This window comes from Notothenia rossii (assembly GCF_949606895.1).
Source record: "Notothenia rossii genome assembly, chromosome: 9".
NCBI lineage: Eukaryota > Metazoa > Chordata > Actinopteri > Perciformes > Nototheniidae > Notothenia > Notothenia rossii.
In genome coordinates this window covers 61,125,243-61,143,715 of record NC_136907.1, presented here as the reverse complement: position 1 = coordinate 61,143,715, position 18,473 = coordinate 61,125,243, and the positions used below count along the sequence as shown (strand labels likewise).

The window sequence follows — 18,473 nt, the reverse complement described above, 5'->3', positions numbered from 1 at the left end:
CTAGCGGAGGACAACAAACAAACAACACTGTCTGTGTAAATTCATGAGCTGAAGATCAAATCCATCCCCCCCCCTTCTTGTTCTGGAGGAGTGCTGGCTGCACTTGAATGCACTGGCACTGTTTGTCAGTCTCATGCCACTGCACACAGCCAGTCCTGAGCACTGTTTGCAATTTCACATTTCATCCATCATGCAGTTCTCCCTCTCCTTCTCCCATCTCTCTTTGCTTTCAACCCTTTAAACACATCCGTACTCTCACTCTCACATGTCTATATCTAAACATCTTATTTTTCCGCTAATCCTCACCTTCTAGGGGAGCCAGGATGACTCTGGTGTGGTCGTACGCTATGACGTTAGCATAGCGGTTTTTGGGCTTGTTGACCTCCAGGTTTGAATGCTCCCAGGTGAACTGCTGACTAGGGTCGATGGACTAAGAAAAAGCAGCAGCAAATACACATTAAGAGAGTGGCATATTGAGTAGTGTACTTGAGGATAATGGAAAGAGCATTCTGTGATGTAGGCAAGTTACAGCAACAAATTGCAGAGCTAAATAAATCATGAACATATAATCTGCACGCATAGATGGAAATGTTAAATAAGAATGCTTTATGAAGCGAAGGCTTAACAGGCTTAACATCTTTAAACAATGAGGATACATATTCATTCTTACCTCATACTCCTGGGAGAGGCGCAGGTTGTCGTTGGCTTTCAGCACCTCAATGTGCTCGGCCAGCTCGTTGATGGGGATGGTGGGGTGGCTCATCATTCCTGCGTGACAACAACAGTCACAAGCTGAGTTACCCTAAATTACTGCAGGTCAACATCACTCATATGCAAAGAAGTGCAGATAATAATACAATCAGAGAACTTCACATATCATTAAGGAACATGCTGAGGCAGAAAATCCATTTTGATCCATGTGCGAGGACAAAGTCAGGCGAGTCTTGTTTGTTTGTAAATTGTTTTTCTTTGATAAATTGCCTTCTCTGTGATCAGAGGAGTAACGATTCAGAGAAAACAAACACAGACAGAACACTAATTAGGAGGGTTGCACAAACGTACACCCACATACACACTCAAAGGGAGCAACCTATGCCTCGTACATCCGTTTCTGTTCACAGCTGGAGCGCGAAAAGTGGAGCTTTTACGATCTATTGTCCATTCAAAAGGAAAATAGTTACAACAGCAAATCAAAGAGGAACACTGCTTTGTACACAATAAACAATCTCTCTCAGTCAGAATGTGTTCTCCATGTTTCTTGAATTGTAATCCATGTTGATACAGTATGAAAAGCATAAGATATTCTGCTGCTACAGCTATTAATAACAGGCTCATGCCGTATCAACGGTTATTTTTTTCCGCTGGCATGGCACTGCAGCAGGTTATCACGACAAAATGCTCCTGTCACGACCAAAACGACCTCAGATAGCATCAGCTGGTTAGGTTTGAGACAAATTTCATCTTTGTTGAGCATCTCACAAATCTCCGGAGAGAAGAAGTGGGAGCTTCAGTTATTCTGCCACATGAGAGTAAAACACTCATATGATCGAAGAGACGAGCTGAAGCGCTTTGTTCTGTGGGTTTTACTTTGCTTCCCACGAACATGTAAAAAAAAAACACCTTAAACTATGGATTAAATGAGAAAGCTTGCAAGGTAAAACCTTTCTTCACAATGACACATCTTGCCACCTTTTCAATAACGACTTATTTATGAACTGCACTTGTGACAATATGGAAAATACTGTCATACAATCCCTCCAGGCCATGCGTTTTTGGATGCTGTTAATTTAAAGGAAGGAGAGAAAGTAAAGCATCATCCGCCTGATGCCTGGACCAAAGCAGCTGTGTAGTTAGATCTCGCTCTGTAGGAGGTGGGCAGCGGTCAAATGCCTGTAGTTACATCACAGCAGGGTTTAAGTTGGTGAGCCAAAGAGAACAGAATTAATTCCTTTATGAATTATCACAGTTAACCAGCGACTCACCTTTTGATATATCATTTTGACCGTTTAACTTGGGAGTGATAAGACAGATATCTGTGTGTTCTGATGTGTTATCTGCAGCATGGCTGGCATGTGGACTGTGGGCGAGAGGAGATGATCTGATTTTGTCACACCGTTATGACTCAGCCGTAAGCACTGACTGCAATACCTGGGCAGCGACCATTTTGATTCTAGAAATGACTGGAAGCTGCCAGGTGGGTTGTGATGCACCTTCACAATCTTGTCTGCATAATCTTACCAAAGTTAAAAATAGTGGCATGAATATTTCATCGTCAATTGATGAGCAATCGGAAGTATATTTTAGTATGCAATTACGAAGTGTGTGTTTCATACCTGGAGTCTGGAAGTTGATGCGTCTCATCTCCACGGGGTCTGTCGGGTGATGGGCTATCCTCGTTCCATCTTCGTTCTCCAAAAGTCTCTTGGTACCGGGTTCAGAGTCCTTGCGCTTGCTGCTCAAACAGCATTTAGTCAAAAGAGCAATTAGTAGATACAAACAACCAAGGAGAAAAAAACCGACTGACTTGTGACACATCATTAGCGTGGCTACTTGGATTGAGTAAATAGTGCATTAATAAAAATGGTGTTTCACAGCTTTGTACAAGTTCCCCGTACAGCATCTGGTATCATGTAATTGCTGTGGGTTAAAATGAACAAAGAGCTTGACATTGGTTTAATCTTACCTGTCAGGTTTGCTGCTTCCAGTGAAACAGGAGCAAGGGAAAGAATAATTAGGGGGAGAAAAGGAAGGAAACAGACAGATTGTTAGAGAGGAAAATCAATATTTTCCATTAGTATTCAAAACGCTTGATGGCATGCAGCAGATATCTAAGGACTAAAGCAGGGTCAGACTGTTTCGTACGGAGAACAAACTTCGTAATTGTAATTTCATAAATATACGGCTAAGAGTTGAGCATTTGTGGGAGGATAGTCAAACATTAAACAATCCCGGATATCAGCAGGAGTTGCTTACAGAATGTGAGCCCAAAGCATGGAAGATAGAAAGGTAATGAATCTTAAAAGAAAAGGCTGAAATATTAAATGTGTTTTAATTATTGTAAAAAATACTCCCAACAGACAACTAAAAATGAATTGGTCTTAGAGTACTAAAAACACATTGTCTGTTAAGTCGAAGCCTGATAGAACTTATTTCTCTTTTTACCCTTGAAAGTATTATTACATTCAGGGTAAATATGGGCTCGGGGAGAATCACTTCCCACTCACTTTTTGTAAAGGAGGATAGCAATGACAATGCAGATGATAAAGACCACAGCCAGCACGGGTCCAACCACCCAGATCAGACCGTCGCCTGCATCGAGGGGCTGGGGGTCTGAATCTGGGGCAATCACAGGGTCTGTGTAGGGACTCGCCACGTACATTTTCTGTAAAGAAACACAAAGGCATATAGTCAGAAAAACAAGAAACTGGAAAAGTGTTTCTTTTTTTATCTCATTGGAAAAACGAACATGATTGCATGGCACAACAAAATTATAATTACAAAAACTAAACACACAATAGCCTTGAAAAGCATCAGTGCCATAGCTCTTTCTCCAAGTCTTTACAAAGCGTAACCCTGTACCTCAGTAATGAGCCGTTGCACTAGATTGCATTAAATTGAGAGCACATTCCTGTCATTGTGACCAGGCTGCTGCATGACTGGTTTTAATGCGCATGTGAGATAATATTCGCTGTCTCTGCATTTTAAACGACACAAAAAAGGATCCACCTGATCTTACTCACAGCAGTAAACTGAATAAAGTGCATTTTTATTAGTTCTAAAGGACTTTTAAAGAGCCTCCCCTAGGCTAAGTCTTAATAATAAAAACACATCTAATAAAAAATAAAATCTATCCTAATTCAAGTCATACATTTACAATTGTTTTAAATTCAAATGCACATATATACGGTCCAGTGCAGTGCACAAGGCAATATCTCTTCCACTGCCACAGTAGGTACACTCACTCTTTATTAGCAGAGGTGATGGAAGTACGTGAAGGTTATTGCCTTTTGCTTACAACACTTTGACTGACGTGCATTTTATTGTTTTAGCAGCGAGGCCGTATTGATTAGAATGTATAGTGACAGCCTGCAGCAGAAAAACACAGGCAGCGAGGAATGAGGGAGTGGCTATAAACGCAGAAGCAAAGGAGAAGTGACACGGTGGCTCTCGTACCCCCGTTGTGGAGTTGAGCTCGGCCAGGATGAAGAAGACGTACTCCTGCCCCGCCTCCAGAGCTCGGTTCTCAAAGCCCCCGTAGTCCAGCTGGTCCCCCAGGGTGAAGAAGGCCGGCAGCGTGGCAGGTGTGAAACGGGCCGTTATGTAAGCCCGCCGCAGGTCCACCTGCTTCTGCTGCCGAGAATCTTTCTGCTTTTGACTGATGTCTTTTAACAGCTGAGAGATGGCGAGAGGAGAAACAGAGAGAGGGGAAGACACAAACAGGAAAAATTAGACGTTATAATACCAATGAAGGAAAAATTAGACGTTCAAATACCAATGACTAATGTTTAAACACTGATATGGAATCAGAAAGGGTAATTGCTGCCAGAATCCTCATCAAATCTTATTGTGTGTGTGTTTCTTTATGGGTATTTTCCTTCTACCAGGAATATACATCAGAGGGTGCTGTCATTGTTGTGGTTCTCACCTCCTCTAGGTCCATTTCATCTGGACTCTTGAGGTGTCTGATGACGCCGCGGGCTCTCCTCAGTGGAACCACGACAACATACACGTTCCTGCGGATGCAGAGGAGGAAAAACAACATAACACCAGGTGCACTGGTACAAAAGGAAACATGTCTAACTACTTTCACGATGTCTTGACTATAAAGACTGTATTTTCAACATCTTGTCGGATAGGTTATGTGGTGTTATCATCATGCCCCACACCTTTAGATATCATCTGACCTGAGTGCAGCAAGTCTAGGAAGGCCTACTTTTTTATACCAACATCTTTAACTCTATCTTACTTGACGGGGGAGCGATTCTCCAGCGACGGCAGGATTATGGTGACGGTGGTCTCGGTGTCACGGGTGTGGTCAATTTCAGGGCGGCGGATAGTAATTGGTGGGGAAGTCTTGGCGGAGATGCGATGGCGAAGGCCGCCCATGTTTCCCTCCGGAGCCGTGATCTTAAAGTCGTAGCTCGTGTCAGGCTGAAGGTTTGGGATGACAGCCTTTTTCAGACGAGCGTCCACCTCCATCTTCTGTCTGTTATACTCCACCTGCAGGAAGGGAGAAGGTGAGAACAATGGGTAAGGGCAAATATGCCTGTTTGTATAATGTACTGTATGTTTATAGACTGTACATTTGTATCAGTTTATCCTGGAAATTAACCTATTTTCAATTTCAATTTTAAAGTCTTAAGGATGTAAAACAATTTTGCACTGTCAAATTCCCCCTCCTTAACCATGATTGACATTTTTGGGAGATATGATTATTAGAATATCTTGGAGTTGGATGAGAAAATAATACCTCACATGTCTAGGCTTGGCTAAGCATAAAGACGGGAATTTAATGCGTTAAAGTGTGAGTTTTGCAGGTACTGGTTGTCATATTTTAGTATAATACATGTTTATTTCAATGTTACTTTTCATTGTTCTTAAATTCTGCATAAAGCCAGCCCCCCACAGGTAAAACAACGAGTGGTAAAAAAACACTTCCACAGTTGCGGGTATTGTTCAAGTTCAAGGTATTGTTCAAACCTATAATATTGTGAGGTATTTTAACCGAAAGTATCCAAAAATATTAGGGTATTTATAATTTATTAAAACATAATCTTAGACATACGGCACCACACAGGTACATGCACACGCCATCGACATACCGTAAAGCGATAGGGGTTGCTGCTCTCTGGAAACTCCCAGGTCAGCAGAACACTGGTCTTAGTGGCCAGATTGACAGAAAAATTCCTCGGCACATCTGGGGAAGGAAGGAGAACCAAGAAAAACGGTGTCACACATGATGAAGCATTTTATTTAAACCAGCATCCCCCCCGCTGCTTTCCTACTGCAAACCTGTAAAAATGTAAATGTAAGTCAGATGTGTTACTGGGAGAAGTATGCATGATGGTAAGGAGAATGGGCAGGTGATGAGGAGAGTGGATGGTAAGAGTTAAAGTAGAAATAACATTCAGACCGAGTAATGTGACATGCCACATTCTCAGAGTGTAAGGTTGTGTTTGTTAGACTCAGATTCAGCATGTCAGCAAAGTCTTTGGAAAAGGTGGAAGTGGAGGTCTATCAGATAAAAAAGAAGCTTACCTGCAGATACAGCACCAGACCAGTTTCCCCCCTGAATTCAGACTGAACACTTACCTTCCAAAAAAGAAGCTGTGTATCAAGTCCTGCATTGACTTTTACCTGAGGGTTTGTGATAAGCAGTGCTCTTGAAGCAAACATCCATTAACATTCAGCCTGCTTCCACTGGTGGTGAAGGGTAGGTGATGAAGGTATAAGTGAGTGAGTGGAGGAGATTGGGGGGAGTAGTCGTGTTCCCCTGGACTTTGCAGTTCTCGGCCTCTCCGAGGTTCACAGGTGAATGGCCAACCTGTAAGAACTGGCCCAGACTTCATTTAGTTTAGTGGTTTGTAGTGAAATCCACAGTAAAGGGAGCGGAGATGTGAAGCTGAACCAGTGCTTAGAAGAGGAAGGGGTGTTCCTGCGGCCTGAGGCCAGCCCTACCTGTTTCAAAGGCCAGGGTTCGGCTCACCAGAGGTGGGCTGAAGGGGCCTGGCCCCGCCTTGTTGTGGGCTCTTAGCTGTACCACGTAGGCTGTGCTGTGATTGAGGCCCAGGATGGTGTAGCGGGATTCACTCGCTGGCAGCGTGATCAGCCAAGGGGGCGCAGTTGGGGCTGGTACTGCTGACGGGCCGGGTTCGGCAGAGGGTTTGGGGGCCGTGGCTTCTCTGTACGATAAGGTGTACTCTGTGATGTCACCATTGCACTCTTCCTGGGCAAGGGGCAACCAGGAGAACTGGAGGGAGCAGCAAGTGTCATTAACAAAGTCAGTTATTTTTGGGTATCCCAAGGGTGGGAACATGGGAACTTTTATCTCCTGCTGCACCACGTCTCCGTATCCTGCTCGGCTCTTAGCAGAGAGAAGAAAGACGTAGGAGGACTCCGGGGAGAGGTTTCTGACAGTGAAGTTTCTCTCGCGATTTGTGAAATTCACTGTGGTGTCTAAGGAAGTATTCTTTAGGCCAAACTGCAGGCGGTAACCCCTGATTTCCAGCGGAGCCCCCCGGCTATCAGAGCATTCCACTGGAGGAGCCCACCGCACCACCACTGACGGACCAGATCCTGGATGCACCCAAAGGGAGGGGGGGCCTGGCACTGCAAACAACAACAAATGGTAATGTATATATAAAACATAGATCATGTAAAATGTTGTGGAAGAATTCGAATTGATTTAGCTGTTTATTTACTGCTTGCTGGTACAGCTTAATGGAGGATCTTAAGTACAGTGCGTTACTCAATCAATTGCACTGAACTGTATACTTGGCATATGCTTACCAATCCCCAGGGTCTGCACCAGCTTGGCTTTGCTGTGCGCTCCATCCCCTTTGGTGGTGTACGCTGCCACCGAGATGGAGTAGAAAGTCTCTGCTTTCAGACTTTCTAAAATGAGCTCCTGTGGGGGAACACACATAACAGAACTATTAAATACTGCTAACTTATTACTTTTAATATGAGACAATACACAGACCTCTTGCTTCACTTTCTTTACAGTTATGCATTGGCTAAACAAATCTCCAGTGGTCAAATTGTCTCTGTGTAATGTATTGGATGCTTTGCGCTATAATAGTGCATTCATTCATAATAAAGAGCGGATGGGTTGTCTGCACTCACATATTGAGTCGAGTCATCCTCCTCCATCTTATCCAACAGATGAGACACACCCAGCAGGCAGCCAAGATGGATGAGAGAGGGAGTGAGTCAAAGGACAGAAAACAAAAAGGTGTGAGGGAGAATGTTAAATTATATAATAAATTAAAAATATGTAATTAATTCAGTTATGACTTCACCTGGGACTCGTCCAATAAGAGGTCTTTAATGCGGGGAAGGTTTCGTGATTCACCGCTATCAGCACGGCCAAAATGAACTTGGTAGCCACGGATTTGGCCTTGCCGTAACCGTGGCAACACAGACCTCCAAGTGGCTCTGATCGCTGAGGAGTTGAGCGGCTGGAGGTCCACCTGACGAGGGGCTGCACCAGGAACTAAGCACACACAAATACAGAATTAATTAAGTGACCAACAGTCAAGCCAGTAAATAATCAACTACACATTCAATACTGTTTAGGTCTGATTTATGGCTCTCACTCTTACCGTCCTCATTAGTTCTGCAGATCACAGAGAGGCTTTTGGGTCCAGTCCCCTCTGCAGTGAAGGCTGCCATGGAAATGTTGTACCAGCTCCATTTCTCCAGCCCCTCTAGCAATGTCTCCCCCTGCAGGGCGGGGATAGGAAGCCCCTTCCCCTCCAGGCCCTGAACTCCGCCTCCTGCCCCAGAAACCCTCTGGTATCTCAGCTCATAACCTGCCAACTCGCCATTGTGACCCTCCATTGGAGGCGGCCTCCAACTAACTCTCAGCGAGCTGGAGCTGGCACTCTCGCAGGACACACCCTCAGGTGCTGCTGAGGGCTCTGATTGGACAAGGGGCGAGGAGGGTAAAGAGTTTAGGAAATACCCAAGAGAATGGGGTTGAAAAAGCAAGAGATAAGGATAAAAATGTAAACAATAAAAACTAAGGTGAACTGTTATGCTGGGGAAACAAGTGAGGCACAAAATGGAAGCAACCACATAATGTAAAAGCTTAATGTTAGACTAAGAGACTAATGAAATAAACCAGAGACACCAGTATCGACCCTGAGTGGACAACTTAATTATACCCAAGGAAAATGTGCATCCGATACCCGATGATTATATTTGATCCTTTAGCCATAGCAAGTAGAAGAAAAGGAACTCAGGTTTGTGAATCAAACAGATAAGTATTTCTTTCTGAAGTGAGGATGTTAAGCTCAGTAAAAAGGAGAACAGACAAATACACACAATTCACAACACCAGCCCCCCCATGGTGGCATAATCCCTGAGGTTTGAGACTTTCCACAGCTGACTAGGAAAAGGTTTTGGGCTTTACAAAAGGAAGAAAAAACACAAAACTAAAACAGATCTCACACAGCGCTGAAAGGATTTAGGAGGCAGGTTTAGAAAAGAAAAACGAAAAAGACCAGGAGCCTGGGAGAGAAAGGCACTCAAACGGATATTGAAAGTCAGGTAAGAATGATAAATTGCGGACAAGAATTGAATCAGAAGTAGGCTAGGATATTTACTGTTACAAACAAGTACAGAAAGGAAGCCAAGAATCACACACCTTTATCATCATAGATCTGAACTGTGGGTATCACTCACCCTATATAATGTTACTCATAGAGCGAGCACACAGAACCACACAGCGCTGAGCACAGTCTTGTGTGTGTCTGGGAGTGTATAGCATGTGTGTATGTGTGGGAGTGTAATAGTCATAGCTGACAGGTTCAAGTATCTATCCACTCAGCCGTACAGCCACTGTTCTGTTAGCCTCGGGGGACAATCTAGATGTGCACCAAAGCTTGGCGATAACAAAGCGCACATAACCTCCCAGGGAAATGAATTCTGCTGCATGAAATAGTCTGCTTATCTGACACCTTCCCTTTCCTGAATCCCCCCCCCCACCAACTATAGGTCTCTTTCTTTTTGGGGGTGAAAAGAGACCCGCTATAAGTGTTTAGCTCTATTTGTACTGATTGTGAACACCCAGTATGAATCTGTGTGTCTGTAAGTGATTGTTAATACTTGACAAAAACTTACCGCTGAGGCGAGAGCCACCGTGAACTGAAGGGCTTCCTTTTTTCTCGACTCAATGTATTCTTTCTCTTGTATCTCAATTTTTCTCTGCATTTTCTTCTTGTTGGAAGATATGAAATGCCTCTATATGTCAGGGCAAAGAAGTATAACTTATTTGACCCTTATCAGGCATCAGTGTGCAGAGAAAAATAGAGAAAAAATAATCCATGTTCAGATAAAATACAGACTGGCTGACACTTACCTGACAACACCAGCAAGGCAGCCACCATCCTTAATGCGGCTCACTTCTGGCTGCTAGCCAATAAGTGGCAGACAGTTTCGTCCTTTCAAAGACATTAGACACTGATAGATTGGAAAAAGTGAAAGGAAGGTGAAAGAAGGAAGAGTGTAACAATTAATTGTTGCTCCATCTCCATCTGTCATGATGTTTTGGCTGTGTAAGAAAGCGAGAGGCTGAGGGGAGGAAGAAAGGCACAGTCAAACTTAGATGGATGAATGAGAGGTGGGGTTGATAAACGAGGTAGATGGAGAGATTTGAAGATGGGGTCCCAGAATTGACCAGGTCAGGATCTGATGTATTGTAACCTGTGTGTGTTGGTGTAGAGGACAAAATATTCGCATTGGATTTTTTCATATGACTGAAACATAATACAATTTACATGTGTGGCATCTGTGCATCCCTGCAGGTAAAGCAGGTGGGCACAGTCAAATTGAGACGTACTGGCTTGTAATGTCCTCTGCACCAGCTCGTTGGTGAAAGCTCCGATGCCTTTGTTTGAGATGGCGGCCAGGGAGAAGGAGTACTCTGTGTTGGCTTTCAGACCCTCCACTGTGTACGAACTCCTCGGCCCGAATGTCAGCTTCTCCTATGAGAGGGAAGAAAGAGGAGCAGAGGACAGGACAAGAGGTTGGGATGAGTGAGAAATAAATTATCAAAAGAGATGAGACTGTCACCAGCAGACTCAGAGGCGCTGAACGCTGGGGTTAATCTTTTAAACTTCCTTCTTTTATCTGTCCTCTCAATCCGCTCTGCAGAAAGGTTTATAAAAAGAGAGTTAGGGGTCTTACCAAGCTGCCAAACTTGACAGGTCTGTAGAGCAGTTCATAGTTGACGATGCCCTCCTTTGTGTAGGCAGGTTCCCAGGTCAGCTCAATGTGTGTGTCGGCCACCTTATTGACTTTAAACTTCCCCGGTTGGCCTGGGACTGAAGGAGACAGGACAAGAGTCAGACAGGAGTTTGGGTTATCTTTATCGGATTCTTTTGAAGTCTTGTGGTGCACTTTGGTTTTGCACTGAAAGGTCCTTTTAAAAAAAAAAAAAAAAAAAAAAGTGTATTTATAATCTTTTACCACCATATACTATAATATTATGATCTGCCAAAGTTTTAGTGATACTGTTTATTTCACATAATACTCCAAAAATCTTTAAAGTTATTTCTTAAAAAAACGATTTTACTGGAAGGTTTTCTTATTTAAAAACACTTTTTATTGTGTTCTGTTTTACCTGGTGTTTTTCTTTTTCAAGATTCAAAGGTTTTATTGTCATATGCACAAAGCTACAGTGTAGAAATGGCAATGAAATTCTTCTGACCTCCAACAATGCAACATATATAATAAAATACAAAATAAAAAGTGGTGCAAAAGGTCTATATACACGTCAATAGAATTTCTATCCTAGTAGTACATTTTTACCTGACTAAATATCTGCCTCATTTGTGTGTTTTTTATAGTTTCTTTATGTCTTGCTTTGTTTTGAAAAGCACTTACTGTGTTTGGATAAGTGCTATTCTTCTGAAATAAGGTGTTGACATCAATACTATTAGTAAAAGAATGGGAAATATGTTTCAAGGGAAATGTCACCGTCAGTCAAAGCTGATCAAACCTGTTGGAGACTGTGTGGGGGTGCAGTTTTGTTTTATAGTGTTGACATATATATATATAATGTATTACTAAGCATGGTTGTTTTTCTTACTTTCGCATTACTTTAACCTGACCTCAGATATTTTAAGTTGAATAAAACATGTTGCACTAGTTATTAATGTAATACTGGACACCCATTGATCCTTAAATCTCTAAAACCTATGTATTTTCCTGCCTTTTAAATATATTCTCTTTCCTTTTGTATGCTGGAAAATGGAAGACTTTTAAGAGACATCTGATGCCGTAGCAGGCTACATGGAAATTAAAACAGTAATTCCATCACATTAATGATCTGTTGTCCCTCCCAACACATTAAACCTGCCACTTCACAGCAGCTGTCGCAGTGACACGGACAGCGCTGAGGTAAGAGGGACATTTTCGGCTATTAATCCCCGTTTTCTTTTCATGATTCTCCACACTTCTGTCCCAGCAGGTACAATGTATTCTGTTTGAAGAAGCCATATTTCCTGATGAAATTTGCTAAGCAAATCACAGAGGATTGACTCACAAACTTTACATACACCCAAATAAGCTACTTATCTTTGTTAACACACACACAAATAATGAGTCATTTGTGCTCTGTTGCAGGTGCACATCTGAAAAACAAACACTAACCTCCTGCACATGAATATTAAAGACCACTAGTTAGCCGTTACTCATGCACCAGCATGCACAAACAGCTACCGATGATTAGGTTTTACAGACACACAGTCACGCACCTCCAGGCATAACTTTAACATGGACGGGGTCTGAGAAGGGTCCGTCTCCTACAGAGGTGAAGGCGAGGACCTGGATGGTGTACGTCTCCGAGGTCACCAGGTTCTGAATGGTGGTGATCACGCTGTCCTGGACGTTATGGATCTGCCACTCATTCATAGGCCGGGACGGGTCCATGGTGTAGTACACACGATAGCCTTTCACCTAAAACATAGAAAAAACAGTTAAACAACTAAAACAAAGTGTCAACTCTAATGGTATCCGACCCTCAAAAGAGACGTTACATTATCAAAATAGCTGACCACGGTAAATATTAAGAAAAGCAATGATTTATTGACAGACTCCGCAAGCATAGCCTTACAATAGAGAAAGGTTGATGTAGACATTGCTGGAAGCAAGGAGAGAATCTAACCCTAACCCCCGAAACCAGAGTGTAAGAAATACACATTTCCAAAAATAATCAAATACACCCTGAATTTAAAAACATAACATAATGAGCAGGGAAAATGCAGGATTATTGCAGGAAAATCATCTAATTCAAGGAAAGAAACCCAAAATGATATTGACTTCTATATTATTATTATCTTTCTAATTATATTAGTTAACCTAGATGGTATGCCTACTTATCTTTTTATTATTTGAATTGACTATAGTATGTGATTTGTAATTTATTGATTACATTTTGCTTATATAAATCTTAAATAAAGATAATTTTTTCATTATTATTGTTACTATTTTTATTATTATTATCGTTACTTTTTAATATGTCCTACCTTAACATGAATACACTTAAACAGTCTCTCACAAACATTCTCACAGGGCAAAGGTTTATTGTTTTTCTGATATTTTCTTAATTATTTTTCTCCGTCTTCTCAGTATTGCCAGACACTTTTGGCAATATTGTCCTTCATGCCAATAAAGAGTATTCCATTGAATTGAGAAGGGCCTCTAGATGGAGTTTCTGGATTTGCACTGTATTGTAAGGTTATGAGTGACCGTACTGTATTAAATGATGTTCCACCCATAATGATCCATAATACCATCTTTCCTACCAAAGCCATAATTTCTCACAGCTAAGGTCATCACCTCTGTTTTCTACTTAGGTCCAGATGGTCTTGTGGATTTGTTGGTTCAGTGTTTAGCAGAGGTCATTGTCACAAGGTGATTTCCCCACATCTGTTGCGCAGTTGACCCTGATAAACGAATCTCACTCTAAAGTTGACAACACCAGCTCCAATACAAGCCTTCATATAGTAAAGCGTCAAATATAATCGCTGTACCTCCCCTAACCGTCCAGTGGGATTTGTTTATTGGTATTGAGATGTAATCCTGATGCCACACCCTTACTCTCCACCTCCATCACCTCTCATGGTATTACTCTTTAATATCTATAATCCCCACCCTCAAAAGTCTTGCATTTTTATGAACCCATATACAGTTATAGACGAGAAAAGGAAATAGGTCTCAAGAGGGATTGCTCTTAACTTAGAGCAGACAGTCCAATTACCTTTTCTTTCTTTAGAAGGTGGGGAAAGTAGCGAGGGAGTTACAGAAGGGAAATCTCTGGCAAGACACAATCCCTGCAAAAGACATGAACCTGCACACTGGACAAAAAGCTCCCAATGGTGAATCTTATTAAGGCTTAAACGTTTTAATCTCCTGTGTGCCTTTGCGAATTTTGAAATGTTGACAGTGCATATTACGAGAGGGTAAAGGTCATTCAGTTTGAAAAGACTAGAATGTTTCCTTTAATCAATCACTGTAGGAGCCCCCCAATGCCAAATCATTGTGCAGCAGGAGAACAGCAAACACAAGCACAAAGGCATGACCATATTTTAATGTTAAATTGTAGTGATAAAGAGTAAAACATGTAAAAAATGAGGAACTTGATGATCGTATTCACTGAATGTTGCATGTCTTCTAATAGACTTAAATGGTAGATGGACTTTACTATTTTGGTGCTCAGTGTGTGTACACTACATGCCCCCACACACACACACACACACACACACACACACACACACACACACACACACACACACACACACACACACACACACACACACACACACACACACACACACACACACACACACACACACACACACACACAGACACACACACACACACACACACACACACACACACACACACACACACACACACACACACACACACACACACACACACACACACACACACACACACACACACACACACACACACACACACACACACACACACACGTCAGCGCTGCCATAAAAAGGGGCCAAACTGCTCATCATCTAATCTAATGCTCATTTACACACAGTCACACACCAATAGCTGTGCCTTCGGGAGCTATTTATGGGTTTAGTATCTTGCCCACACTTTTACTTTTTTAATTACTTTAGATATCGTTATAATATTGTTATTGTGAATTATCTTGGTCATGTAGTAACATCTGATATCTGGACAGCCAAAGCAGTTTTTTCCAGAACAGACAGGATTTTAGTTGGTCACCAGTGAATTTGCTGCAGAAATGTAGCACCAAGTTAAGAACGTTTTTTCTGTTCGGCAGGAAAATGTAAATGTTTGTTTTCTATTACTGATAACAGATCAAAATGATAAAAGGGTCAGTCCTCCACCCACCTGTCCATTGGGTTCCTCCGGCTCCTCCCAGCGGACCATCACAGTGTTCTGCGATATAATGTGTGCCTGGACGTTTCGGGGCGGGCTGGCCGGGGCTTGCTCCCCTGTGCGGGCATCCACACGAGTAGAGGAGGGGCCCTGGCCGATGCTATTGAAGGCAGACACTCTGATTTCATACTCAGTGTTGGGGTAGAGCCCCCCGATGCTGTAGCGGGTGGTGGTGATGCTGTCCACCGTCTCGTACTTGCTGTCCGGCCCCTTGGCTCGGTACTGGATGATGTAGTAGGAGACAGGGTCTGGGTTCCCAGAGTCCCAGGTGATGGTCACACTTGTTGCGGTGGTCTCTGTGACTATGGGGGTACCAGGAGGCTTTGGCAAAGCTGGGGATTAGAGAGAGGCAAGAGGAAGATAATTACACAACTTACTATGAACCCTGTATTGTTTTTTGTCCATTTGTACATTGTTCTGTTTATTTGTAAATATCTCAGTGATATCTCAGCCTACTTTTCTGTACTTTATAAATATAAATGTAATGCCAAATATGCATATGTATCTATGATACTAGACTGCATTTTGTTGAACAAGTACTCACTGTGTGACAAAGTTACATTTAGTATAATCTGAAATAACTTTTTGAGAATAAACTATTGACATGAGAACAGCGCTATCCTCAACTATACTGGTTCTTCGTAGACTAACAATCAACAGTTTTGTCGACTAACTTATTCGTTGATATTATCAAATTCGTAAAACTTAGTTTGTCCACAAAAATCCTGCAAAAAGCACCACTGAAATCACACATGTGTACGAATGTATTATGAACAAATGAACTGAGGTATCTTTTAAGACCAAAGCAACCAATGACCAAACTAATTGTTTAAGAGAGTAGGTGTATTTTCGTTCAATGATAGTATACTAAATGTCCTCATAATAATAGGGTTGCCTTAATTATATTTAATATGAAAAATTGTTCATGAAATTACGGTGCAGATTAGCTTGGCAGAAAAGATATTGACATGCACACATCTTAAAAACATACTGTTTATCAAATAAAAAGTGTCTCTTTTACACAACAAAACAAAAACTGAGGCAGCTTTCTCTCTCTGAGGGCAGACATGATTCATTGTGTCACTGGAGCGGCTCTTACTCTTCACTAAGACCTGAGCGGTGGCCTCGATGATACCCAGGCTGCTCATGGCCACACAGGTGTAGTTTGCAGACTCTCGGACTCCGTTGAGCTCCAGCACATTGCGTCCGATGGGCATCTCGTCCTCCGTGGTCAGGTCCTCGGTGCCCAGCATCCACTTGACGTAGGGCATGGGCGAACCCACGGCCACACAGGTGATGTTGACGCTCCCTCCTGGCATGATCTCATGGTTGGAGGGGAGGATGGAGAAACGAGGGGGCACACGGCGCACTGGGAAAGGAGGAGAGTCGGGGTAGAAAAGGAAGGGGGGGGGGGGTTTGGGGTTCAAGAAAAGTGGGGAAGGGAGTGAGGAGAAGAAAGGCAGAGAAAAAGAAGGAGGGGGGAGGGGGAGTGAGGGAGAGAGAATCAGAGAGAAAAAAGAGAGCCAGGCAGAAAGCAAGATGGAGATTGAGAGAGAAAGTGAGGGCCAGAAAGATAAAAAGAGAGAGGAAAGAGAGGAGAGGTAACAGGAAGGGGGAGAATGAACTTCAGGGTTTTTACAGAAAATTACAAAGGGATATTTCAAGTTTAGCCCCAATTACTTTATGGTACTGATGATTCAAACAGAAAGACACAAATCTAGTGTTGAGCTCGACCATTCAGTGAGCTGCCTAACAAATAATATAGTGACAAACTCTTGAGTATCAATTCAACCAGGACATGACACCTATAGTCAGTTTCTCATAAAATAAATGGTTTTCTTATTGGTTGTCATTTAGTTAGGCAGAAAAGTAAAACTTTCTGATTCAGGTTTTTCAGTATATGTTTGTATTACCATTAAAAATCCTCCTCCAAGCAGTGACTAAACCAGTTAAACTTCACCAGAAATGTCAGTGAAAAACTTCACTTCATTGAGATTTCTGTGCCTCGAGGTGCTTGTGAATTATATGGGCTCTTTTTAAAGAGTATATGCATCATGGGGGCCGATCAATAGGCCCTGCCAGCTATTTGTGTGCCCATAAGAAGAACAACTAAAGGGCCAAGTTATATCCAATACTGCATCTGCCGGAGCTTGGTTGACTATATATTAGGGAGAAATGTATCGAGAGACTGAACTCATAGGTCACTTGCATGCCTGGGCGACTCAAGAGGGATAAAATGGTGGAGAAACACAAAGAAGAGAACGAAGAACTGTAGACTGAGAGGAGAGAAAAGCCAGACAAGAGCAGGAGAGACAGACAGAGGGATAGAATAAGTACAGATAGAGAGAAAGAAAGATAGAGACAGAAAGAAAGAGGCAGCTCTGCTTCTCTTCCAGACAATGACAGGCAATGTAGCAAAAGACAGCCACATTGTACAACAAGATACTGTACAATACATAGGATTCATAACTGATACAGTGTGTAATCAAATGAATTGGAAATGTGGACAGGAGTGGTTTAAGGGGTTCTAAAAGGGTGTTGTGGCAATTACAGAGTGATCATTGGCAACACTTAGTAAAGAACACCAAGACAGCATGAAGAGGCAGAACAGGAAAGAACGAGTGCGAGCAAAAAGAGAGATATGTGAGGTAGTATGTGCATGTTTATAAGTTAATAAACTTATGTACATGTGTCTGTCGCTCCTACACATCAGGGTGCAGACAGAATGCAGAGGAAGAAGAGAAAAAAAGGGGGAGGAAAAGGGAGGGAAAAAGACAGGGAAGTGGAGATAAAGAGAGGGTTAGAAGAGGGTTTTAGGGGAAGGAGGGAAAAAGGGGGAAGAAGAGAGGAGCGAGAAGAAGAAAACACATGGATCTATTTAAAAACAGCTATATACCAGAGTCAGGCCCATTCAGAAAGTAAGGTGCTTCAAAAGTAAGAGAAAAAAGACCAGAGAGAGATCGGATGTTTAGAGAACAGAGGAAGAAAAACCCCAGGGTCACAACACAGGAAATAGAAAGAGACAGAGAGAGTAACGGACAAACATCTCTACACGAGAGAAAGAATGAAAGGGAAGGCAAACAGAGAGCAGAAAACAGTCCAAAAACTAAACTCAACACTGCAAAGCTTTTACGTATAATAAAGCATAAAACAACAAATGTTCCAGTACAAAAAAGTTACTCTAAAAAAAACCTAGAATACTAAAACAAGAGTTGTTTTTTTTATTACTTGAAAATCCAGTACTAATTCTAAAATATATAATATAATAAATTAAAAATAAATAATGTAAAAAAAAAGAAAGAAAAAAGGGTACA

The 18,473-nt window shown here is 42.2% G+C and overlaps 1 protein-coding gene across 25 annotated transcripts in view; it reads right to left on the bottom strand.

Annotated features, from left to right (window-relative positions):
• Nucleotides 1–18,473, bottom strand: part of LOC307018952 (receptor-type tyrosine-protein phosphatase S-like) — a 72,309-nt gene that overhangs the window by 13,640 nt on the left and 40,196 nt on the right. For 6 of the 25 annotated variants that reach the window (XM_079649495.1, XM_079649494.1, XM_079649487.1 and 3 more), the window contains 20 exons: nucleotides 17,847–17,861; nucleotides 16,259–16,528; nucleotides 15,112–15,491; nucleotides 12,483–12,684; nucleotides 10,912–11,048; nucleotides 10,565–10,709; nucleotides 8,325–8,642; nucleotides 8,022–8,215; nucleotides 7,846–7,872; nucleotides 7,510–7,627; nucleotides 6,679–7,329; nucleotides 5,823–5,917; nucleotides 4,967–5,220; nucleotides 4,646–4,733; nucleotides 4,174–4,392; nucleotides 3,225–3,382; nucleotides 2,684–2,698; nucleotides 2,334–2,452; nucleotides 671–768; nucleotides 307–430 (listed from right to left, as the gene is read on the bottom strand). In XM_079649495.1, coding sequence (XP_079505621.1) covers nucleotides 307–430; nucleotides 671–768; nucleotides 2,334–2,452; nucleotides 2,684–2,698; nucleotides 3,225–3,382; nucleotides 4,174–4,392; nucleotides 4,646–4,733; nucleotides 4,967–5,220; nucleotides 5,823–5,917; nucleotides 6,679–7,329; nucleotides 7,510–7,627; nucleotides 7,846–7,872; nucleotides 8,022–8,215; nucleotides 8,325–8,642; nucleotides 10,565–10,709; nucleotides 10,912–11,048; nucleotides 12,483–12,684; nucleotides 15,112–15,491; nucleotides 16,259–16,528; nucleotides 17,847–17,861 — 3,627 coding nt within the window. The remainder of the gene's footprint in view (nucleotides 1–306; nucleotides 431–670; nucleotides 769–2,333; nucleotides 2,453–2,683; nucleotides 2,699–3,224; nucleotides 3,383–4,173; nucleotides 4,393–4,645; nucleotides 4,734–4,966; nucleotides 5,221–5,822; nucleotides 5,918–6,678; nucleotides 7,330–7,509; nucleotides 7,628–7,845; nucleotides 7,873–8,021; nucleotides 8,216–8,324; nucleotides 8,643–10,564; nucleotides 10,710–10,911; nucleotides 11,049–12,482; nucleotides 12,685–15,111; nucleotides 15,492–16,258; nucleotides 16,529–17,846; nucleotides 17,862–18,473) is intronic. The other 19 variants (XM_079649489.1, XM_079649488.1, XM_079649490.1 and 16 more) reach the window with 11 other exon arrangements.